The sequence below is a fragment of the Pipistrellus kuhlii genome, unplaced genomic scaffold, assembly GCF_014108245.1.
Source record: "Pipistrellus kuhlii isolate mPipKuh1 unplaced genomic scaffold, mPipKuh1.p scaffold_m20_p_12, whole genome shotgun sequence".
In the NCBI taxonomy this organism is placed as follows: Eukaryota; Metazoa; Chordata; class Mammalia; order Chiroptera; family Vespertilionidae; genus Pipistrellus; species Pipistrellus kuhlii.
Genome location: NW_023425427.1, coordinates 185,165 through 210,746, shown reverse-complemented (window position 1 = coordinate 210,746; position 25,582 = coordinate 185,165). Strand labels below are relative to the sequence as shown.

Sequence of the window (25,582 nt, the reverse complement as noted above, 5' to 3'; positions counted from 1 at the left end):
TTTAAGAAAAATAGCAACTATTTATTGAGCCCTTTCTCAAGCTTGCAATTCAAAGGTGCAAGCACTTGACATTTTTTTAATCATTTTTCTTCACGATAACCTGCCGGGAAGGTATTCCTTTCCCCATTCCACATGGGAGGAGTGAGACCTCAGGGTGGGGAGGACTCGGATTGGAATCAGTGTGACTCTAGAACCCAAGCGCCCACCTCAGACACTGTCCCACCTCCCCCATCGCCATGGCTGCCATGAACACGGCCTTCAAACGGCCTTCATTTGTGGAATCTGATCTTCCCAGCAGTCCTGTGAAGTGGGTAAGACAGAGATGACAGAATTTCCTCAATGAGAAAGCTGTACCTCGTGGCACAGCTGGACGCCCCACCCCGGCAGGGGAGACCGTCAGGAACGGAGGAAAGGACACACAAGGACCCTTTAAGCCCTAACATGGGAAAACTTCCGGTTTTCCACACATTTTTATTATTATACTTACCAGGATTTTATGCTTGGATGGTAACTACGGGCTTCTACTGATCACATTCACAGCCCACACTTCCTCTGTGGCAGGTGACAAAGAGAGTAATAATCACCTTCATGAATAATTCTCATTGAGCAAAACTGCCCTAAAATCTGGCTGAAGAGAAATGCCTAAAACAGCCATTTTCAAGGGCTGCTCTACACACGATTTCTCTCCTCTGGCTCAGAGGAAGCAATAGTTAAACTCATCTCTTACATGGCAAGTCACCCACCTTATTACATTTCATGTTCACCAGATCCAGTTTTAAAAGAGTTAAATGACAGTCAGGAAGGTTAGGTGACCTAACCAAGGTCAAGGCCACTAGGAAGCAGCAGATCTGGAGTGAGAATCCAGGTTTCCTGCTAGCGAAGTCAGTGTTCTGTCCAACAGACTGGGACACCTCATGCATGTGGGGCTCTAGAACAACAGTTGCCAACTGGTGGTCCGCGGACCACTGGTGGTCGGATAGGTCCCAAAGGTTGGCGACTGCAGCTCTAGAACCTTTCTATATGTGCATGAAGGCATAGAAGTTAGACAGGCCAAGGGCTATAATGAAGCAAAAAAATAAAGGACATTTCCAGAACTTTGGCTTTGGAAGGGCCATTTAGAGGAATGGAATCTACCCTTTACATAGATGGGTAAACTGAGGAGCAGCCAAAAGTTACTCAGCTAGAAGTGGCAGTTCAGGACCAGAACCCAGGTCTGTGCCAACCTCATTGTTTGATCTCACAAAAAGCTACTTGCAAAAGCTACTACGGAGATGACAAAGCAGGACTAGGCCATTCACAAAAGAGAAGGTGTAGTATTTTTCCTTAAGGAACTTATAGTCTAGGTACGAAAATAGCATGTGCACATGAAAATAGAATCAACAAAACAAAACATCAGTAAAGGCAGCAGCTACATCAAGAATGTAAAAGGAGGCGGACAGTCGTAGGCCTGGCTGTGTTGGAAAGCTTCCTAGAGATGGGGTGAGAAAGGCAGGGCTTTGAAGCATGCACAGGAGCCAACAGCTTTTATGGCATAGGTATGTCACTCCTGCAAAACGTATGAAACTTTTTACTTGGTGGGATGTGAGGCCAAATTGCAAATGAAGGCCAGATCTTGAAGCCTCAGCTCTTCATGGAATCCACGGGTGACAGTGCATGCTTCCTCCGGGATAGTGTAGTGCCAGGGCCAGAAAGCTGGGCATTGCTCTCCACCTGCAGTGTACAACCACAGCCACAAGCACGCAGGCCTTTGAGCAAAAATAAGTCCTCAAAATGGATCTTCTCCAGGCAGCCCCACTAACAGTTATGTGCTGTCCGTTTCTTTCCTCTGTCTCCTGGTAGCCTGGGTACTGGCAGACGCCAAGCAGAGGTACCGCTGTTTTTCCTTAAATACAGGAGAAAATGTATAAAGGAGGAGACCATTCTGAGAACCGACCTCTTTCTTTCAGGTTGGGAAGAGGCAGCCTTGTCATCCTAGAGGCCCAAGGCAGTGCCTCACAGAGTACCATCCTTCTCCCAGAACCTCTGTTTCCCCATCTGACGTGAGAGGGTGGAGATGGGGGCATCATCAGAGACCACATGTTGATGGTCATCTTCACATTTGCTGGGCTGTTCAGACAGTGAGCAGGATGGCAGAGCAGCCCTTCCCTCCGGGCACGCAGTTCCGAGCATCCTGGAGAGTAGCTTGCAGAGGGGAGCAGCTGGCAACCACTGCTTCTGAAAAGGCCTGGGGTCATCAAGGGATGTCAACAGTCCCGTTCGTGCAGGGACCCGCAGTGAGCACGCCACCCCATTGCTGATGTGACACACCCTTCAGAGTGTCCCCAGATGCTTCTCTCCTCGCCTAGGGATCACCATGGGCCACCTTGGGCTCCCAGGCCTCCTGGACTCCGCGCCTTCTGTCCTGGAGGAGGATGAGTACCTTCGTCCCTAGGTCACCTGGCCAGGAACGGGCAGCACCCCGTGCCCAGGATGTGGGCTTCTATGAGTTGGCAGGGGCATGGAACCCTTGGAGAGTCTGTGTGCCGTGTACCCACTGCCTGGGGGAGCTGGGAGGTCACCAGGAGCCGGATGTAGTAGCCGCCAAAAACTGCCAGCAGCTGCTGGGCCATTTCCTGGAAGAGGCAGGGAAGCAGAGTGAGGGCCACGCTGCTCGTGCACGTGGGGAAGCCAAGCGGTCCTCACAGCCCTGGGCTGGCAGGGATGCTCACTGAAAAGAACCAGGCCAGGCCCTTGTCTGGGGCTCTTGGAAGATGCCTGGTCTGGTCTGGTCTGGAACCCCAGCTCTGCAACAATTGACGCTGTGAGGCTCCTGTAGCCTCAGTTTCCTTATCTCTGAAGTGGGTAGCCTAACTGCTGATAGGCGATTATAATATGCACACAAAAACTACGGAACTTCAAGTGTGAGAGAATTTAGCACTAATTTATCCCAGCCAATCACATACACACACACTGTGTGCAGTTTCCAATGTCTATGAGTCTGTTAAAATGCATGAGGACAAGGAAACACACTGAAGAAAATCACGCTGGGAAAGAGGTGTGGTCACTAGAGGGCACTATGGGCCCAGGTGAGAGGTTAGTGTCAAGGGCAGGGACTCGGGATGATGAAATGGTGGTCTGGACTAGCCTGGATATTTAGACTCCAATAAAGGGATAGGCAATGTGTTCTACTAGTCTGGATCCCCGGAATGGTTCTTGCCTTAAGGTCTGGGACCCAGCCAAAAGCAGTTTGACTTAGTGGATAGAGCGTTGTCATGCGAACTCAAGGGTCCTGAGTTTGATTCTGGTCAAGGGCATGTATCTTGGTTGCAGGCACTTACCCAGTAGGGAGTGTGCAGAAGGCAGCTAATCGATGTTTCTCTCTCATTGATGTTTCTAACGCTCCATCCCTCTCCCTTCCTCTCTGTAAAAAAATCAATAAATACATTAAAAAAAAAAAAAATGAGTGAATGAGGGTGGGCAGGAACAGAATACCCCCTGGCTTTTGCCCTTGGCTTTGCCACATTCTCCCTTGCTCTGTGACCTTGGGCACGTCAGCTGACTTCTTAGAAGCTATTTCATCCACCAGAGAAGAAGAAAAACTAATCCATACCTCAGAAAGCATGCTAAAGAATTTTATGCATGATAAAACAAAAAGCTGTCGAAATGTAAGAGGTCATTATAACGATTTCTCCATCTTTCACAGGCACAGATTTCCTACTGAAATAGGACGCCTGGCTGAGGCTGAGACATGCACATTGATTATATTTTTTTCTCGCTAAGTTATAAGGGCAGCTACTTCACAAACATGTGCACACACACAGATTAGATATTCAGAGCAGGAAATTGTATTACTATTGATTTGAAGGAATTTGAGAAGATAAATTTAAAGACCCATCATATTTAATAGGCTATTTCGCATAAACTCAAACATGCATGCCACAATAGAGTACGTGATACTATCCATCTTTTGTGTACTTTAAAAAAAAAAAAAAGTCCATGGGGCCTGACTGACATGGCTCAGTGGTTGAGTGCCAACCTATGAACCAGGAGGTCCCAGCTTCTATTCCTGATCAGGACACATGCCTGGGTTGTGGGCTTGATCCCAAGTGTGGGGCGTGCAGGAGGCAGCCAATCAATGATTCTCTCTCATCGTTAATGTTTCTATCTTTCTCTTCCTCTCCCTTCCTCTCTGAAATCAATAATATATTTTTTAAGTAACTATTTTTTTTAAAACTCCATGAGACGAGATTAATATATTTATCTTTTTCTTTTGTAATAGTCCTATGTGCAAACCCCCCACTCCCCTGCATACACCATGCCTGAGCTCACTCCTCATCGCATGTTTCCTAGACAGCAGGTATATCCTCATAGTGAGAAGAGGGCAGCATGAGCCACAAATACATTACCAGGTTTCTGGTCTGCCAGCACTGGTCAAACCCAGCAGATAGCTTAGCAAGACCAACAGAACTCTGGGGCTGGAGGAACTGGGATTCAACAGAGATGAATAAAAGATTTAATTTTTAAAAATATTTTTCTTGTTAATCCTCACTGGAGGGTATTTTTCCGTCGATTTTAAGAGAAAGTGGAAGGAAGGGGGGGAGACAGAGAGAGAAACATCGATGTGAGAGAGAGGCATCGGTTGGTTACTTCCCATACATACCCAATCAGGACTGGGGATGGAGTCTGCAACCAAGATACGTGCCCTAGACTGGAATCAAACGTGGGACCCTTCAGTCTGAGGGCTGACGCTCTATCCCCTGAGCCACACTGGCTAAGATTTAAATGTCTAACTGCAAAAGAAGTAGATAAGATTGATAAAAAGACTTTAAAACGACCTAAATATTCATCAACTGCGGGGAAACCAATCATTGTCTCACTAATAGAAAGAGGCTGGTCAATCTTGAAGCTCTGAAAGGTCAGAGCCAACCACACCCTATCTAACTGAGACAATAGTAACTGAGGCAACTTCCCCATCTTGTAATCATGTAAATCCTTACTGATATGATAATCCGCTTATTGCCTGCCTAAGGGCTATTAGTGTTTCCCAAAGCTGCTTAAGGGTAATGGGTGTATCCCATAGCAGCCTCAATAAAAGGGACAGCAAGGCCAGAGCCTAGAGAGTTTTCCCACTAGAGGTTGACTCCCACCTGGCCCCCCATTTGTCCCAAATTAACTCTCTTCATTTTAGTGTGTGGCTTCCTCCAGAAACTGGACCCTGAGTGGGCCCTAATCACACGGGTCGTGTTAAGGGTTCCCATAATCAACATTCAGGATTAGGATAAGCAACCAATGATCCATCAACACACAACTACACATCCAGTGAAACTGCCAAAAAGAATGTCCAAGATATTAAAAATGGGGGGAAACCCAGTGAGTAATAAATAACTCCTATAAACTATTTTCTGAAGTGCTGGGGGTGGTGGGGAGTGAGGAAAAAAATATTCAAAACTAGCAGGCTAGAACTGTATGATCTCTACCAACTGAGGAAAGCCATGTTCCTCGGAATTTACAACTCCCACTCGGAGTCTATGCAAATATCCCAGGAGAGAAGGTGGCCCAACCACCCCCTGGGGGGTGAGGGGGGAAGGAGAGACCATTACCTCCGGCTCAGCCTCTGGAACCAGTTGGTGAAGCTCAGTCTGCACAAGTGGCCTCTCTGTGGGACGGGGACTGCTGGGCAGGAGAGGAGCTTCCTCCAGCAGGTTCTCGGGCCCCTCTGCCATCGTCGTGGGGCTCACCCCAGTCTCCATGACAACGCAGAGTTGACTCAACCTGCTTCTCAGCAAAGGCTGCAAAGGAATCAGAGGGCGCTCGGATGTGTGTCCCAAGTGGGTGGCACGTGGGAGACCAAGGCCCTGAGTTGCAGATTACAGAGGATGGATGGGCCTTCTACAGACTCACACGCTGGGAGAAGGTGGAACTGAGGCACACTGGAGAGACCAGGTCATTCCCCACAAAAGGATGGTCCTTCAGCGATCCTCAAGCACTTTTCCTTATATTCTCATTTGCTCTCAAAGCAGCCTGGGGAAACTCCCTGAACGTTGCAGATGAGCAAACTGAAGCTCAAAGGCCTTGCCCAAAGCCATAAAGAAGCCAGTGGGCCAGGATCAGGCTAACCCACAATCCTGACTTCAAGACCGCTTATAGGGCCCAGGGAAAGGCTGACTCCAGGGCTCGGAGACAGGAGGGCCGGGTCCTGAACGGGGAGTTACCAACTGGCTCTGTGACCACCAGAGGGTGGTGACAGGACTTCTCAGTTTCCTCATCTGATCTTATTTATAAATGGTGGGCAGGCATTGTGAACAAGTGAAAGCCGCCTAAATGCATGGTACTTTCCTCTACCAGGATCTTCATTATTAACATTCATTATTATTATTATTATTATTATTATTATTATTATATTATAAACAAACATATACTCCCCAGAGGAAATGTGGAAAATGCCAATAGTTAGAAAAGGAGATTACTTAGTTACAAAGACCTCATTCCCTCGGCAAAACCACCCCTGATGTGACAGTGTCCTTCCTCCTAAGTAAGTTCTCCGTAGGCATTTCCCAACATGAAGCCAAGGCGATCTCTACAATCTGGTCTCCTGGTTTATTCTGTCTGTTTTTCATTTAAGGCATCTTACCTCTTGGCTAGTTTTCATTTCTCGAATATGTTCAGACAAAAACTGCACACAGTTCTCCAGGTCAAAGTAGACAAACCAGAGCTGGGGAAAGAAGAAGCTGTGAGCCCTGGGGCTCGAAGCCAGCCTGACCTTGAACCCTCCCTCCCTGAGATGGTCTTCTGTCTCCTGCCACCCTGCCAGAGGCCTTTGGTGGGAACATGCCATTCTGCTCTCTCCCAGAATCCCCAGCGGGAGCAAGTTCTCCTTCATATAGAAAACTGGCTCTGTGCATACAACTGCTCAAAAGGCTGCAACCCCACCTCCCACAGTCACTAAGCCTCTGAGAGACTCCAACCTGCCCTGGACATCACGAATCCATCCAAGGCCACTGCCTTCATCTTCAGGGGCCCTTCGTTCTGGAATCCAACATGCAAATGAATGAAGCCCTTCAGAGCTGCCCCCCCGGCCCCCCACTACCCCCGGCCAGGTCAGAGGTCATCGACGTGGGTGCTCTGGGGGGAAAGGAGCAGGGGACGAAGACCTCTCACCTCATCGTTACCACCCCTTCCGCCACAACCTCAGTAGTCCCCAGGAAGCCAGATTAAACCTAGCCAGGCAGAAATCCTCCATGTTCACCCATCAGATCATCTTGACAGCTCCAACCTGCCACACTTCACCCACGTTCTGCAAGAATCTGGTAGCCCACGTCTCACACCTCCAACCACTGACCACTTCCTCTGATCCCAGACCTCCCTCCTCCCAGTGACCGATCCATGAGACCCAAGGTCACACCCCTCTTGCCAACTAATCTCTCCCACTGTCTCATCCTCGAGGAACTTTTTTTTAAGTTAATTTCTTTTCTTTTTCCTTATGAAATTTTACAAACAGATGCAAAAGTTGAGCAAATGATGTCATTAACTTCCAGCTACTCAGCATCTTGGTTCAACAATGATCACTTCATAGCTACTCTTGTTTCATCTCCACCCCTACCCACCACTCACCCCAGACACCTCTATCCCCCACTCCACCTCACCCCAATTATTATTTATAGGATGGCCCTAACCGGTGGACGGAGCCTCGGCCTGCGGACTCAAGGGTCCCAGGTTCGATTCCGGTCAGGGGCATGTACCTTGGTTGCGGGCACATCCCCAGTAGGGGGTGTGCAGGAGGCAGGTGATTAATGTTTCTCTCTCATCGATGTTTCTAACTCTCAATCCTGCTCCCTTCCTCTCTGTAAAAAAATCAATAAAATATATTTTTTAAAAATATTTGTAGGATGAACAGGACCCACTGGGTGACCTCATACTAGTCACTAAGTTCTCCCCGCTGTCCTTAGGGCAAAGAAAACCACCGAGCCACTTGGACAATGCCTTCAGGATCTGACCTGCCTCTCCCGGGGCCTTGCATGTGCTTGGCACAGAGGAGGGGCCCCAGGTTTGCTGACTAAATGCTGACTGTCTCTGAGCTTCCCTTCCGGCTTGCCCCATGGAGGTTCCAGGCTGCTGGGTACCCCTCAGAGAAGTCTCCAGGAAGGAACACAGGAGCAGGGAGGAAGAGAAGGGCTGCCTACACTGTCTTAGTAGCAGACTCGGGCAGACACTGCGCAGACTGGGAGAACATGGGGCCACCGCTCCCATCAGCCCAAACGTGGGCCGGCAAGGAGAGGTCTCTCGGAGATACGTACCTGAATCACGCTCTGGCAGCCCTCCACCGTGTCCGTCACGCCCAGCAGCACGCGGTGTCGCAGCAGGGCTCCGTTGGCAGCCGCCAGCCTGAGGTCCGTGTTGGTGTTGGCCTGTAAGACAAAAACACCAGCCGTGGCCAGACCTCTTTGCTGCCAGGGAGCCCTCGGGCACCAGAAATGACCACACCCCACCCCACCCCTAGACACTATGGGACAGTCCTTTTCTTCGAGACACCACGTCCTCTCTATCAGATGGGATTGTGGAGTTGCTGAGACAATCAATCCAATAGTGTCAGGGAGAGTTGAAGCCCAGCTCTGCTACTTCCGGGCTGTGGGGCCCTGGTCTGGGTAAGTCCCTTCCCGGAGTCTTGAGCTCTTCAGCCGTGCAGAACAAAGAAAAAGACTGTCTCTGACTCCTAGGAATGTGGTGAGCCTGAATTGAGTCTGTGTGTGTGAAGCACTTAGGCCAGTGCCTGGGACACAGTCAGGGGCCATAGGTATCTGCAGGAGGAGGGGGGATGAAGGGGGAGAGAGAAGGAAGGCAGGATGGAGGGGGGATGGAGGGAGGATAGAGGAGAGTTGGAAGGGGCTGGTGGGGGAAAGAAAGGGTGTAAGGGACTGGGCATTTATTGTGTCAGTAAAGCACCTACTATGTCTACAAGGTTCCTACTTTCTGAAGTATCTGGCACAGTGTCTGACCCTCAGTGGAGCTTGGGGACCCTCTGCAACTGTTTCCTTTTCCCAGGCAAACCAATGACATGACAGATTTAACTGACAAGATAAAGCTAAGCAGGCTGGGGAGAAGGGAGAAGGGTGTCAGGGTCCACAGTAATGGTTTGGGGAAGAGACTCCCCCCTTTCCCCCCCCGTCCCAACTAAGGGCTTAGATGCCATTAGAAAGCAGCTCAGTTAGGACAATGGTTCCCACAAGGGTGGGACAGCCTTAGGAAGCTTTCGGAAATGTGAGAAGACTCTTTCTGCTGCCATGGGAATGGCTGGCAAAGCTGGCCCCTAGGCACAAGGGCCAGGGAAGCTAACTGCATGCCTCCCTCGGAGGCCATGTCCCATGAGAGACACTCCCACATAGAAGAACGGTCTCCTGGCAACCTGGACTAAACACGTCCTCTGGGTGAAAAGTCTACTCATCATTCTCCGGCTGGCCAACCTAACGCCACTTTACATTTAAGCCTACAGTGCGCTTGTTTTCAAACAGGTTTAAAACACAGTGAATGTTCCAGGAATGCCACTACTATGAAAATCAAGGAATGATTATGTTTTGTTTTGCCTAGAGCCGTGGTCGAGCACATGTGGCTCTTTGGCCCTTTGAATGTGGCTCTTCCACAAAATACCACGGCCTGGGCGAGTCTATTTTGAAGAAGTGGCGTTAGAAGAAGTTTAAGTTTTAAAAATTTGGCTCTCCGAAGAAATCTCAATCATTGCACTGTTGATATTTGGCTCTGTTGACTAATGAGTTTGCCGACCATTGGCCTAGTGTTCGCAAGGGTGCTTCCCCCTTTCAGAAACCTGCCTCACCTGACTCCACCTCTCACTACCTGCATAATTTTGGACAAATTATTCACTGTGTCTCTGCCCCCATCTCCTCATCTCCAAATTGGAGATGCTCACACCCTGTCATAGCAAGGCTTATAACAAGGACAAAATGAGTTCATCCACACAGAACCCTGGGAAGAACAAACACTCGAATCGTGTCAGGTAATGATATCATTCCAATGATGATACTGAATTGAGAACCCAGTGTTTTCCACTGTACCACACTGACCACAACAAATATTTTTAGGATCTTCCCACGTGCCCTAGCAACATGCATTATTCTATATGGGATACACGGCAATGGCTTACCTGCCTTCCCCACAAACCTTTTGATTTTGAGAAAGGATATTAATGCCCCAAACAAGGGGAAGCAGGCAGTATATGCAAAGCGCTAAGGCTCTCAAGGATGCTACCTGATGCAGGTCCGCCATTGTAAGAATGACAATGGTCAGGAAGAGGGATATGCATGCTCATGAGTAACAGGGATCCGAGGAGGAAGAAGTCCTTGAGCTGAGGCAAGAACTGAGGAAGCTGTGTGGCCAAGGACTGGTTACTTAACCTCTCTGAGCCTTTTTCCCCACTGGCCAAAAGACTCAATAACTGTGACAGTTAACACTTACTGAGCACATACTTTATAGCAGGTATGATAATGAGAACTTGGCATCTATTAAGTCACTTAATTCTCTAATCTCAGGGGTGGGGTGGAGGATGCCACAATTGTCATCTCATTTTACAAGTGAGAGATCGAAGGCCCTGAGAGAATAAATAATAACTTCCAAGGGGCAGAGGTGTCCTGCCTCCCTGTTCAGGCTGTTGTTGGGCATCGATATCAGGTTCCAAAGACAGAGCACATAGTAGGTGCTCATTAAATGGTAGTCATTACTAGGAAGGCAGGGACCCTGGAGGGATCCCCTGAATGAGCAAACAGTGATAATAGAAGTGTCCCTCTGTATGTAGGGCCTCCCTGCTGCACCTGTGGGTAAGACACCAGGTCTTGTTCACCTCTGTGCCTTGCACCTGGCACATTCTCTGGTATTTGCAGGGGCTTCACACCTACCAGCTGAACAAGGATGGAAGGGGGAAAGGAGGCATTGAGCCACCGTAGGCATTCCCTGGCCTGCATTAATTACATCTGCATCCTCGAAGCACTAGCCAGGTGCCAGTGTTCTGCTTGCTCCTGCTAAAGCAGCGTATCCTTTGCTTTTTCTGCCTCCCTCAGAGAAGCTTCTAGCTGCAGGAACAGCCAGCTCGGTTTGCTTCTCAGCGGCCGAGCACAAGGGCCATGAAAGCTTCCACAGGGCCCCAGGAAGCATTATTCCGTCAGCCTCATCTGTGCAAAGTCAAAGATCTCTTCGGAACGATGAAGCCATAAAGTTCCTATGTGTCCCTGTGTGCACAGGCGCTAAATGACACTCATCCCCCAAAGCCCGACCACGTTTCCCGACACCCCAAACACGCCACCCTCTCCTCCTGAGTCAGGTGAGAGCGGAGTGTTTGCTAAAGATCTCAGAGTCCAGCTCTGTGCCAGGTGCTGGGAGAGCCTTCTCGGCACTGGGAAGACGGCAGAGGTGTGGTAGGCAGAATAATGCTCCCCTCAACATGCCTAAGTCCTCCTCCCAGAACCTGTGAGCATGTTCCATTCCACGGCGAAGAGTAGGGGTGTCGAACGCAATCAGAGAAGGGGCCAAAATCTAAAATCCAGCCTAAATCGCGGGCCGAATGGTTTACTGAACAGTCATAAACTGTCATTGTGATGGAAACGCAGCGGAGTGCAGTGATGACAGCGCGGTGCGGGCCACATTGCAAGGCCTGGCGGGACGGATTTGGCCCGCGGGCCTTGTGTTTGACACATGTGGGAGGAATAGAGGTGTAGATGGAAGTAATGCTGTTAATTAGCCGGCCTTAAAACAGGCAGATTGTCCCCGATTAGCCAAGTGGTCCAGTGTAATCACAAGGAGCCTTAAGAGCGGACTAGGGCCCAGCTGATGTGGCGCAGTGGTTGAGCATGGACCTATGAAGCAGGGGGTCTCGATTCCATTCCTGGTCAGGGCACATGCCTGGGCTGCAGGCTTGATCCACAGTGTGGGGCATGCAGGATTCTCTCTCATCACTGATGTTTCTGTTTTCTTTCTCTCTCCCTCCCCCTTTCTCTCTCTGAAATAAAAAATATTGTTTTAAAATAAACATTTAAAAAGTGGAAGAGGGAGGCAGAAGACTCAGAGTCAAAGAGGTGGGAAGGACTCCACCTGCCACTGCCGGCTCTGATGATGGAGGAAGGGAACATGAGCCGAGGAACGCAGGCGGCCTCCAGGAAAAGGTGGGGAAACAGAGTCTCCCTGGAGGCTCCAGAGAGGACGCAGCCCTGCTGTGTCAACCTTCCACACCACAGAACTGTGAGCTAATAAATCGGGGTTGTTTTAAGCTACTACGTTTACGGTGAGCTGCCACAGCAAACATGAAATACCAAGAGAGATGGGTCTTAACAGAGAACTTGGCTTGCAATCTCAGTATCCTGGCCTTGAATCCCAGCTCTGCCATTTATTGCCAGCATGAGATTAGACTACTCCTAAAGCCTTTAGGAGCCTACGGTTCCTCATCTGTAAAATGACTATGGAAGACTCTACCCAGAGAGTTACTGGACAGGTTTACTAGTAATGAGTTAATGTGCGTAAAGCCCTTAACAGACGATCAAGCACATAGGAAGTGCCCATAAGTATGTTAAAGAAGCAGAATACATTAGTGAGCCACACATACGCGGGAGGGAGCAAAGAGATGGGGAATCAGAGGTCTTGGGCTTTGAACCCCGACTCCACCACTCACAGTGGGATCGGGCCAAGAGACCTAACTCTGACCACCCACTCACTGCCTAGAAAGTAGCTGCTGAGTTAAATGAGATGAGACTGTCAACAGAGCAGACTGTCAACAGAGCACAGAGCCAGCACCCACCCAACTCCCTCAACCCTCGGCCTCAGGGACCCGGTCCTCAGTAACCCCCTCCTCGCTCAGAGCAGAATACTTTAGTGAGCCATACATACACGGGGAGGGAGCAATGAGATGAGGGAAGCACATGCCTAGGCTGCAGGCTCCCTGAGCATGTGGGGCGGAGGCGAGTGACAGGACTCAGTAACCTCTAAGTGCCACACAAATACTGGCTTTCTGTGCCCTCTCTCACCTCCCAGACTCTCAAAACACAGCTTGCTGCCATAGAAACAACCCACAGGGATCCGACAGGAAAAACAGGGAGGATTTAATCACACGTGTGGCTTAATTTCTTTGAGTCACTGGGCACATGGGCCGGTATGAATTTCAAGGTGGCAGCCATTTGCCGAAGCGGGTCAAAGGAAAAACTCTGACTGGGAATCCTCCTGCCGGCACAGCCTTCCAGAGGGGACGTGGCTGGGGTCCCCGGACCTCTCACCTTCCTCTGGTGTCTCTCAAAGATGAGCATGAGAGTCAGCGTCAGGCTCAGCGCGGCCAGGGTCACGAGCAGCACGCCGGCCCAGTGGTTGCCCAGGGCAAACGTCTGGCTGGTGGAGTAGATGTTGGCCCACACCACCACATAGAAAACCTGCAGGAAGCCGGGGCAAGAGCAAGGTCAGGAACGCCAGTCCTCGCGCAAGGCAGCTCCACTCGAGGGGACACACTTCTGACACAACCTTGGATGCACGGAGCTCACAGGGCCCGTGAGAGACTGATTGGGACCCATGAGAATGAGTCCTTGTTTCTTGATCGTAAGTGAAGGTAGGAAAATGGAGTGAGAATAGTTACTCCAAATCCCTGCTTGCACTGATTTTAAGTAAAACAGAAAAGGACAGGGGGCTTGGGAGGGAGAGAAATTTGAGGCAGAACCCCACAGTGATCCTTCAACAGCTGTGTGGCCTGGACAACTTATAACAACGCTCTGAGCCTCAGTTTCCTCATCTGTAAAATGGGGATGATACTAACTTCACAGGGCTGATACTGGGATCAATAAGATAACTTATGTTAACAGCATAGCACTCATTAGAAAGTTAATGAAAGCCAGTTGCCATCTCTTTTCCTTCCTAAGAAGCAGCACATAGGGGTTAAGAGTTCTATTTGACCATTTTCCACGGAGGAGCAGCAAGTCACAGTGATTAAGAGGGGTTGAACCAGAGTGCCTGGGTTCAAATACTGGCTCCGGCATAGATATGTATGCATATGTGTGTTTGTATATCTGTAGGTATACATGTATGTTTATATGTATCTATACACATGTGTATACACCACACATGAGTAGAGCTAAAATGGACCTATCTGTTGAACAAATGGGGAAACCAAGTCCCAGAGAGAAGCCTTGACCGAAACCAGGTGCCGAGTCTGGAGCCTCAGTGCTGGGTCTGCAGATCCACAATACCAGGCTCTGCCCCCAGTAAACCCTGCTCCCATCCTCTGCATGGGGACCTGGTCACACTCCCTGCCACAAATTCCCTTATACCAGGTCCAGGTCCAGGGGTGCTGCCCTTTCCCAGCCCCCAAACCCGCACCCACACCAACAGGCTTCACCGGAGGACGCCGAATCCAGCAATGCCACAGTGGCGGCAGCAGGACGGGGTGTCACCCCCCTCCTCACCACAGCGAAGGCCAGTCGCATGGGCCTGGAGTTGTAGATGATGTATCTTCTCACTTGGGGCTCCAAGAGGGCGCTCTCAGCCAAGCTCCTGTACTGGTCAGCCGGGACCTGCTTGGCCACCCCAGAGAAAGAGATCCGTCAGCCTCAGAGAGCCCCCGCCCCCCACCTCCTTCCCGCCAGCAAGCGTGTCATTCCCAGCTCACATGACTATCATGCGGCTGGGGGACCCGGCTCGCTCTGAGCTGGACCAGAGGCAGAATGAGGAGCTCAGAGCTCTGATGGAGACCACAGGACACAACTCCCGGCTCAGGAAAGGTCAGGCATCCCTGGCGAGGTGGGGCGGCTCAAAAGCCAGGAGGACATCCCACAGAGGGATCCCTGTAGCCGAGGCTCGGTACCTCATGGCCGACCGGGATAGCCTCAAGTTTAAGGCACAGGCCTGGGAGTCAGCTGGCCCTGGGTCCAAACCTTGGCCCTGCCACTCATGTGCTGTGTGACCTGGAGAAAGGAAATGCACTTCTCTGAGCCACAGATTCTGTAAATCAAGGATAAGAGTGCCCACCTTGTAAGGGTGGTGTGCATCTATAATAATAAAAGGTGTAATATGCTAACTAGACTGGACGTCTTCCGGGCATCCTTCCTGACAAAGCAGGGCCGGAGAGAAGCCAGCCCAGGTCCCGGGTGCCTGCCAGCAGCCAGAGGAAAGAAGCAGCCTAGGTCCCAGGCACTGGAGAGAAGCTGAAGCCAGCAGCCAGGGGAAGGAAGGCCTACCCCTGCACGAATTTTCGTGCATTGGGCCTCTAGTATTAAATAAGATGATACGGTACTTATACAATAAGTATATACCAGTATGTACTATGTTTATACATATCATCTGGACATTTTGGGGGGCTTTGTTCTGCCTACCGCAGTTGGTTTTGTCTTCTTGGACAGATATGTGTATCTAAGTGTATGTGTATGCTGGCCCAGTGCTGGTTCCACGGTGAACAAGTGCTATTATGAGTACTGCAATATCAGCAACTATTCATACAGCCCAAAGTTCTGAAAACTCACACCTTCCTGCCCAAACAATAATGCCGTAGTGCAAAAGACCCCACAAGAGTGGACTGCTTAAGAACACAGAATTTGGCCTGGCTGGTGTGGCTCAGCAGTTGAGCATTGACCGATGAACCAAGAGGTCACAGTTCAATTCCCGGTCAGGGCACATGTCCAAGTTGCAGACTCAATCACCAGTGTGGGGCGTGCAGGAAGCAGCCGATCAATGATTCTCTCTCGCCAGTGATGTTTCTACCCTCTCTGCCTCTCCCTTCCTCTCTCTCTGAAATCAATAAAAACATACTTTTTAAAAAAGGAAAACAGAACGTAACCAGGAAAGGTGCTGTGTGGGGACAGTATGTAAACTGTTCATGGGTGAAGAGAACCCCACCTAAAGATAACTGTTTATAAGGAAAATGTTCTTCTCCACAAAGGCTGGAAGGAAACGTGGGAAGATAAACCAGCTCCTGCGCTGATGTGGGCTTAGCACTATCAATCTGGGACATTTCCCTTCAAGGGTGAGGAAATGTTGCTTTACACAATAATGCAATTCAGTTAAAAGACGTAAACTCTAAAAGCTGCAGGGTAAAATTCACCGAGTACCTTCCCCATCCATCACTGAGCCTCCCTGGGAAGCGCAGGAAAAGGCCCCCCACGCTGGGGAAGAAAACAGCAGCTAGGGCCAAGACCGGTTTGGCTCAACGGATAGAGCGTCGGCTTGGGGACTGAAGGGTCCCGGGTTCGATTCCGGTCAAGGGCATGCACCTTGGTTGCGGGCATATCCCCAGTAGGGGGTGTGCAAGAGGCAGCTGATCGATGACTCTCTCTCATCGATGTTTCTAACTCTCTATCTCTCTCCCTTCCTCTCTGTACAAAATCAATAAAATATATATATTTTTTTAAATAGAAAACAGCAGCTAAGATACTTAATGACGACAGCACCAGCTACAATTTCTGAGCATTCACTCTGTAATTGAAGAGACAGGGCAGTGTTCCCCTGGCATTACTTCACTCAGTCATCACAAGAACCCTGTCACAGGGACTAATGATGCTGACAGTGGCTCAGAGAGGTTGTCACCTGTCCCAAGTCACGCAGGCACTAAGGAAAGCTAGATCTGCGTCCAGAACTATGGATCTGTGATGCCTAGACCTCGGATCACTATGCTTAAAGGTACTGCATTATCAGCTAATGAATCCTATCATGTGTCCTCTCCTAAAATGCTCTTCCCCCTGTCTGCCCAGCAAACTCCCACTTTTCCTCAAGACCCCGGATCCCATATCTGCCCCTCTGTGAGTGGTTCTTTAAGAACCACTGCCGTACACCAGGCAGGTTTCTCATTTTCTCCCGTGAAGGCGTCTTCCATGCCTTACACAGTCCTCTCCTGCAGCACGAATATCAGACTGTCGGGTTCATCTCCCTACCGGGAGCTGGGAGCAGTGTGGGCACAGGCACTGGGGCCTATTCACCTCTGCAGTGTTTATTTAGTGCCCAGCAACGTGCCTGGCAGAGTGGGCATCCAAAATGCACATCTGTAAAGTGAAATAACGGGGAAGAGAGGACTGTTCTAACACATCTCCCTTCTCTCCCTTACCATATCAACGATATGGCACATGTTTAATAAATTAGTTTGTGAATAACTAGATGAAAGGATGGATGGATGGATGGATGGATGGATGGATAGATGGGAGGAAGGGAAAACAGTAAGGATGTAATCAAATCAGCACTCACCTGAATGCCCCAGGTCTGCAGCTGCTGCTCTGCGGCTCCCAGATCGAAGGAGATGGGTGCACAGGTATTGTCGATCCGGAGAACCGTAAGGACCTGGCCATTGCGGAGATCTGAAAGCAGACAGGAGCTTCACCTGGCTGAGCAATCACTACCGCTGTGGATGAGCCTGTCACCTCCTCCGGCCACGAGAGCCTCCCCATGGCAAGGAGGGACAGGTGGGTGACCTCAATTCCCTACAGAAGAACCGGAGTTGACAGGAAAGCCCCCAGGAGGCAGAACTGGGGGCCGGAGCGTGGAGGCTATTAGGACACCATGGGAGAGCATGCAGGGAAAAGCCTCCCCAAAATGAGAGCTGTCCACACAGAATGGGGGTACTGAGCTCCCCATCACAAAGGATATTTCAACAGAGACAACAATAAACTACACCGAGGAGATGATTTGTAGACATTCATTCAAGCACTGCTCAGCTCTTACGGTCCCGGTGGGTACAGAGTCTGAGATAACCAACTGTGGTAGGCAGAACAATAGACCGCACCCCACTCCCCAGAACCTGTGCATGTGTTATGTACACGGCTGCAGATGGACTTGACGTTGTTGCTAGTTAGCTGGCTGTAAATTGGGTGACTGCCCTGGATTATCTGGGTGGACCCGATATAACCACAAGGATCCCTAAAAGTGGAAGAGGGGGACAAGAGAGTCGGGAGGGACGTGACTGGAAGAAAGGCACAGAGAGACAGAGCATTGCTGGCTTGGAAGATGGGGGAGGGGTCATGAGCCAAGGAATGTGGGCGGCCTTTAGCAGCTGGGAAAGCCAAGGAACCAGCGGCTGCCCGGAGCCTCCTGAAGGAATGCAGCTCTGCTGAGATGGCACTTCCACTGAGTGAGGCCAAAGTCAGACTTCTAACCCTGAGAGGTAAACCTATGCTCTGCAAGCCTCTCTGCCAGTGGTAATTTGTTAAAGCAGCTACAGAAAGACGCACACTGACTTACTGGAAACCCCTCCCAGTGTGAAAATCCGAGTGCAACTGCTGCCTCCAAGTGAAACTTAAGTTTTCCCTCAGTATCCACGGGGGCTTGGTTTCCAGGACCCCTCACTGATACCAAAACCCGCAGATGTTCAGGTGCCTTACATTAAATGGTGTACAGTTGGCCTTCCACATCGCAAACTCCCAACCAGGGATTGAAAACATACAGGCATTCATTGAGAAAAATCAGCCTGTCAGTGGGTCCACACAGTTCAAAACCGTGTGTCCAAGGGTCAACTGCATTTGTTTGTACTCCCACACCAGAAAGGATTGAAGGTGGCTTCATAAAAATAAATTTTAAGAAGATAAAATGATAAAATTAGATTTAAAAATAAGCAAATGAGCGAGCCCTGGCCAGATGGCTCAGTTGGTTGGAACCATCATCCCATGCACCAAAAAAGTTACAGGTTCAGTTCCCAGTCAGGGCACATGCCCCCGTTCCAGGTACAATCTCTGGTCAGGGCACATGTATAGGCAACTGATCAATGCTTCTCTCTCTTTCTCTCTCTCCCTTCTTCTCTAAAATCAATAAAAACATATCCTAGGGTGAGGATTAAAAAATAATAATAGCTGAAGCCGGTTTGGCTCAGTGGTAAAGCATCGGTCTGCGGACTGAAAGGTCCCAGGTTCAATTCCGGTCAAGGGCATGTACATTGGTTGCAGGCGCATCCCCGGTGGGGGGTGTGCAAGAGGCAGCTGGTTGCTGTTTCTCTCTCATCGACGTTTCTAGCTCTCTCTCTCTCTCTCTCTCTCTTCCTTCCTCTCTGTAAAAAATCAATAAAATATATAAATAATAATAATAATAATAATAACAACTCCATGGTTGGTTTGGTTTGGTTCAGTGATTAGAGTGTCAGCCCAAGAACCAAAGTGTCCCAGGTTCGATTACTGGTCAAGGGCACGTACCTCGGTTGCAGGTTCATCCTGCCCCTAGTTGGGGTGTATGCAGGAGGCAATCAATCGATACTTTTCCTTCACATCAATGTTTCTCTCTCCCTCTCCCTCTCTCTCTCCTTCTTTCCCTCCTATACTCTACCCACCCTCCTACTCTCTAAAGTCAATAGAAAATATCCTCAGGGATGAGGATTGAAAATAATAATAATAAGCAAATGAGAAAAACTAGGCAAAAAGACAATAAGGATAGATAGAACAATGAAGTAAAATACGGATAAAATAGAACAATAAAGTAAGGTAAGAATAGCTTCTGGAATTTGAGCCTTATGTACCAGGCTTCAAGTCATGATTTCATTTACTCCTCCAAGGGCCCTAAGAGGTGGACACCATTATCATGGAGAAGAAAAGGAGCCTTTGAAAGATGAACAAAGGTACTTGACCAATGTTACCAGAGGAAATGAAAGTAAGAGAGAGAGAGAGAGGAGGAGAAAAGATAATACACAAAATGCAGGCACGCACACTGGATGGGGCCCAGACTAGCTCCCCGTTCCATCACACAGCATGGACTGGGGCGCCCACGGAGGCTTGGACTCCACACTCAGAGAATGGAAACTGCTCCCCAGCAGGCGCTTTGCCACTGAACAAATGTTTTCCCGAGCAGTGCAAACACTCCCCACGGTTCCTCTGTCTGCCTTCCGAACCAGAGGTCCTGGGTTCTTGGCAATCATCTCTTTCATCTGTTCCGTAAAGTGAAAATAGCAATTCCTCCACTGAGAAAGGCTTGTTTTCACACTAGATTAGGGGGAAAGATGTGAAAAGCTACCAAGGAAGTGTGTGTGTGCTTGTGTGTGTTTGTGTGAGGGTGTGTGTGTGTGTGTGTGTGTGTGCGCTCGTGTGTGTATGTGTGCAAGTGTGTATGGGTGTGTGTGAGCATGTGTGTGTGTATGTGTGTGAGTGTGTACTTGTTTGTGTGTGTTTGTGAGAAAGTGTGTGTGATAGTGTGTGTGAGTGTGCAAGTGTGTGTGTGTATGTGTGCGAGTGTGTATGTGAGTGTGTGAGTGTTTGGGGGGGGATTTCCTACAAAGGAATAAGAACTGGCTTGCCGAAAATCAGCGGAGTAATGTCTTCAAAGTTCTGAAGGAAAATTACTTCATTCGGTTTCATTCCACTGTTGTGTATGGGTAAATTGTTTTCTAATAACAGTAGTAAAATGAGGAACCCTTGTGCCCTCTCGTCCCTTCCCTCAGCAGATACGTGCTTGTCACCAAGTCGTGAGTTCAAACTGCTGCTTTCTTGGAAACACGCAAAATGCTGATTCCATTCAAAATTAATGCAAATGTTTCTGATAGCTGTAAATGTTTCTCCTTACTAGATAATGTATGTACTAAAGTCACTAGGAATATAGTGCTCTCAAAAAAAGAAGTGAGGACAGCATCTTTCATTGCACTGGAAAGACTATTGGAATCTTTTGGAAGATGTGGCAGGAAACGTACTTTGGAAAATACACAACCAAGATATCTCATGGCATTAACCAAAGAACTTATATGCATATACACATTACCCATGGCCACAGACAATAAGGTGATGAAGGCCAGGGTGGGTAGGGATCCAGAGGAGGGGGGAACGGGGACATCTTAATACTCTCAACAATAAAGTTTAAAAAAAAAAAAAGATCTCTCATGGATTATTAAAAGAAAAATCTTTTAGATAAATAAAGATCTTTTTGGATGCATATAAAGAATGGATAGCAGCCCGGCCGGTTGAGCATCAACCTATGAACCAGATCACGATTTGATTCCCGATCAGGGCACAGGCCAGGGTTTCAGCCTTGATCCCCACTGGGAGGCGTGCAGGAGGCAGCCGGTCAATGATCCTCTCTCATCATTGGTGTTTCTATCTCTCTCTCTCCCTCTCTGAAATCAATCAATATATATATATATATATTTTTTTAAATATATTTTATTGATTTTTTACAGAGAGAAAGGGAGAGAGATAGAGAGCTAGAAACATCGATGAGAGTGAAACATCGACCAGCTGCCTCTTGCACATCCCCTACCGGGGATGTGCCCGCAACCAAGGTACATGCCCTTGACCAGAATCGAACCTGGGACCTTTCAGTCCGCAGACCGACGCTCTACCACTGAGCCAAACCGGTTTCGGCATGAAATCAATCAATATATATTTTTAAATAAATAAAAATAAAGGATGGCTAAAAGAGGCAAGATGGGGATGAGATCAGCCAGGAAACTACAGCAAAAATCCAAGCAGAGGGTCATGTTGGCCTGATCTAAGGAGGCAGTGACAGAGAGAATGGGCAGAGATGACAGACACAGGCCTGGAAACAAATTCCCAAATGCCCACCCTCATCTAAAGGCACTTCTGTGTCCCCCCACTGCCCTCCCTCCACACTCAGGATCCGGGGGAGAGTAGCAGCTAGCAGTAGGGGGAAAGGAATCGAGGTCATGGCCTTACCTTGTCCCCAGCCAGGAGGGCTCCCCACCGGCAGGGCACTCCAGCCAGGAGAGGAGGTGGGTAAGGGGCCGGCCGCCCCGCCAGGGCCCATCTGCGGTTCACAGGCCATAGCAGACAACCAGCGGGTGTCTACTTCCCCTTCTCTGCGCTCTGGTTCATTCTGGAACAGCCAGCTCAGCTTCACCCGCCTTCAGAAAACAGCAAAGAAAGAACTTCAGGCCAGGACCTGAGCAGGCTGGGCTCCTCCCCTTCACTCTGGTCTCTCTGCTCACACTGAGAACTAAAACCCTTCCAGACCTCGACTGCTGACTGCTGAGAACTTCCCTTCTGGGGGACCATCTCCAGATCAGACGCATCACGCATCACATCGGGGAGTCAAGAAACTCAGGAGCTGCCGGGGCCCCACTCCCAGGCCTGTGGGATTTCCAATCCCTTACTATGGGCAGCACAGGTACATTCATCATGGGGAGACTTGTTCATATGAAGAATCTTAAAGGGTTTCCCAGAGACATTGCAAAATACAAATGATAAAGAACATCAGGATAGTGGGGGAAATTTTTTTTAAAGTTATGAGCATGAAGAATAAAAATACCCAGATATTCTGGCAATCAGGGTCCCTATCAGAGGTTTGGGTTCAAGAACATGATCCCCAAGGTCAGACTAACCAGTGTAAAGGTCAGTTCAAGGACGTACAGGTCAGGTAAACGTGGGTAAGTGGTTTAACCGCAAAGAGCTTCAGCTTCCCTATATTTCATCAGTGGTACCTTCCCCACAGGGTTGCTGCAAAGAATTGATAGGATGCTAGAAATAAAAGATGTTTAATGTCAAGGTACTGAACTCCCTGAGCCGTCCTCATCTGTCAAATGGGTTCATGGAGGCCTACTTGCCATAACCGCTGTGGGGATAACAGAGAGAAGTACAAACGTAACACCCAGTACCCTGCACCGATCAGGCCCCTCAGAGGCTTTTCTCATTTCACAGGAGAGAAAATTGAGGGTCAAAGATGGGAAGAGATCTGCCCAGAGAACCTGACCAAGCTAGAAGCTGTGGAGCCAGCAGGTGAGCCCAGGCCAGCTGGCTCCAGAGTTCAAGCCCATAACTCCCATGCCCCTGAGCCTCAGGACCCAGGTCCAGGTATCTCTGAGACTGTCCTTTACACCACCTGTAAAAAAAAGTGAGAGAGGAGGAGGAGGAGGAGGAGGAGGAAGAGGAGGAAGAAGGAGGAGAAGGAGGAGGAGGAGGAGGAGGAGGAGGAGGAAGAGGAAGAGAAGGAGGAGGGAGGGAGGGAGGGAGGGAGGGAGGGAGGGAGGGAGGGAGGAAGGAAGGAAGGAAGGAAGGAAGGAAGGAAGGAAGGAAGGAAGGAAGGAAGGAGGGAGGGAGGGAGGGAGGGAGGGAGGATGGGTGGGAGGAAGGAAGGGAGACAGGAAGAGGGTTGAGGGGGACTGCAAAGTGTGATCTAGCAACAAATTCCAGCCTGCACCTGAGATGCCCTACTCTGGGAGGCAGGGACCGTTGCCCCTCACCCCACCCACAGCAGGTACTCCCAAACACTGTTGAGCATTTACCAGTCAGTCCTATCACCCCTTCCTTCCTTCCTCTTACCTTGTACCCTCAAGAGACATGAAAGCAACAACAACCCAAGGATGTCTGCCCTACACATGGCAATCACTGAAGCCCTTCCCTGCCTCGCCTGCTCACCTCCCAGGCCCACCAGGAAAACGCAGTCCTTAGAGCCATTTCCACCGAAGGCTATTTAAAGCAAAGGCTAAATAGCCTGCAGTGCCGCCACTTCCCACCTGTGTGCCCTTGAGCAAGTTACTTAACTTCTCTCTGCCCTCTCTCAGCATGCAAATGCAGATAATAATAGTAACTCAGTTGTTGTGAGGGCTTGCAGGCGTCTTCAAACTACGGCCCGCGGGCCACATGCGGCCGGCAGAGGAGTCTGGATCCGGCCCGCCAGGTTTTTTGGGCAGTGAGCGCAGCCGAGGTGTTACAGTAGGAATTAGTAGTTCATATAGTCCGGCCCTCCAGCTCTCTGAGGGACCGTGATCTGGCCCCCACTTTAAAAAGTTTGAGGACGCCTGGCTTAAAGAGTCCCTCCAAGTAAACCACTCCAAGCAGGGCTGGGCAAAGAGGAATCGCTGAAGGAATATAGCTGTTATTTTTACTCCAGAGACGTTCCCTAAGAAATAGTGCCGGGCACCGTGCTTTCTCTCTATAAAACCAGGGGGAAAAAATTGGTAAGTCCCTAGCCGAAACCGGTTTGGCTCAGTGGATAGAGCGTAGATCTGCGGACTAAGGGGTCCCAGGTTCGATTCTGGTCAAGGGCATGTACCTTGGTTGCAGGCACATCCCCGGTGGAGGGTGTGCAGGAGGCAGCTGGTCGATGTTTCTAGCTCTCTATTCCTCTCTGTAAAAAAATCAGTAAAATATATATATTTTTTAAAAATTGGTAAGTCCCTCTTCAGCCCTCCCCACGGGGGATTCACCATCTGATGGAAGAGACAAACTCTGAGGAAGAGAGAGAAGAATCTATGACCAAACAAAACACTCAGAGGGTGTGAGCAGCAGCACCTTGGGGCGGTGGGAAGGCTGGGCACAGGTGGTGAGGGAGATACTGCCAAGAAGGGGAGAGGTACAGATCAGATGCAAAGGACAGGACGGATGCTGGCAAGACTGGCCACGGGCAGACATTGACCCTTTACCTACCAGCCTGTGCTGAGCTCAGGATCCTGCCCAGGGCTGATCCGGTCCCATGGGGAGGAAGGGACAAACATGGGGAGGGGTGGAGCTGGGGAGTGAGCGTAGCTCTGGGGCTCCTGCAAATAACTGGCCATCTGTCCCCCACCCAGCTTCTCCAAGTTTTCTAAGTTGCCTTTGATGATTCTGCATTTAACCACAACTTCCAGTTGTCCGTCTTTTTTAGCGAGGTGGCAAGTCCCTGAAAGACAGATGTCCTCAAGTCCTGCTGAACAAAGGTCTCCATTTCTGCAAACTCTGAGTGCCCAGCGTCCCCAGGAACCAGACGCCTCGCTGAGATTTGAGAAATCGGGCTGGGGGGGGGGGGGGGGGGGTCGAGAGAAGTAGGGGGTTTCGGAAAGAAAGACCCCAGCTTTTACTAGTCAGGTTTTGTTTTTGTCAAACTGCAAAGTCCCAAGAAACCCCAAGAGGACCTGGATCAGGCTCTGAAGCAAGAAGGCAATAAACTCCTGGGGAAAGAGCGAGGACTTTACAGACGTTTGGGGATGAAAAAAAAAAGACTTGAAAAACCATGGGCCCAGGTTCTCCATTTTACAGATGAGAACATTAAGACCCAAAAATGAAAGTGAACTATGCAAGGCCAGGGAGTCCATCTGGGTCGAGGCCAACGCGGAACAGGGCTCATTCAGCGAATGCGGGGGGTAACCCCCCAGCCTGGCCTTGGCCTTGGCCTTGAGCAGCTGTGGCTGCCCCCCCCCCCCCCCCCCCCCCCCCCCCCCCCCGGCACTGAACCTCGGGTCCTGCTCTGGGCCTGCTGTCTCGGGGTCTCCCCCTCACCCCAGAAATCACCCCCACGGGCCACCGCTTCTTGGGATCCGCCCGAGGGCAGCTCCCGCGCCCGGGACGCGGAGGAAGGGGCCCAGGAGCGTCCGGAAGGAGCTGGGGCGCCGCCGCGGTGACCGCAGCCGGGAAGGGGCGCCGGGCGGCCGCGCAGGCCGGGCCGCGGCTGCAATCTGGGCTCCGGCCCCGCGGGCGCGCACTCACCCGCCGCCGCCGCCCCGGGACACGGGAGGTCGGGCCGCCGCCCCTCCGCGCCGCCGCCTCCGCCTCCCGCCGCCGCCCGCGCCGCGCCGCCTCCCGGGCCCGCCCGGGCCGCCCGCGCTCACCCCGCCCGGAGGAGCCGCCCGCGGGGCCCGCCTCGGGGGCGGGAGGGACCCGCAGAGCCGACCTGGGAGCGGTCTTCTGTCCGCCCGGGCTCCCCCGGGGCGCCAGGAAGCGCCTCCGCGCTCCCGACCACGTGCGGCGATCCCGCA

At 50.4% G+C, this 25,582-nt stretch overlaps 1 protein-coding gene across 1 annotated transcript; it reads right to left on the bottom strand.

Moving 5' to 3' along the window:
* On the bottom strand, nt 1–25,346 carry TMEM268 (transmembrane protein 268). The gene is made up of 9 exons (XM_045579857.1): nt 25,314–25,346; nt 21,570–21,757; nt 17,179–17,288; nt 14,415–14,522; nt 13,242–13,391; nt 8,274–8,384; nt 6,611–6,691; nt 5,580–5,768; nt 1–2,612 (listed from the first exon to the last, which is right to left on the bottom strand). Exons 2-9 carry the CDS (start codon nt 21,676–21,678, stop codon nt 2,433–2,435), a joined length of 1,038 nt encoding a protein of 345 aa, XP_045435813.1. The 5' UTR covers nt 21,679–21,757; nt 25,314–25,346; the 3' UTR covers nt 1–2,432.
* Nucleotides 25,347–25,582: the final 236 nt, after the last annotated feature.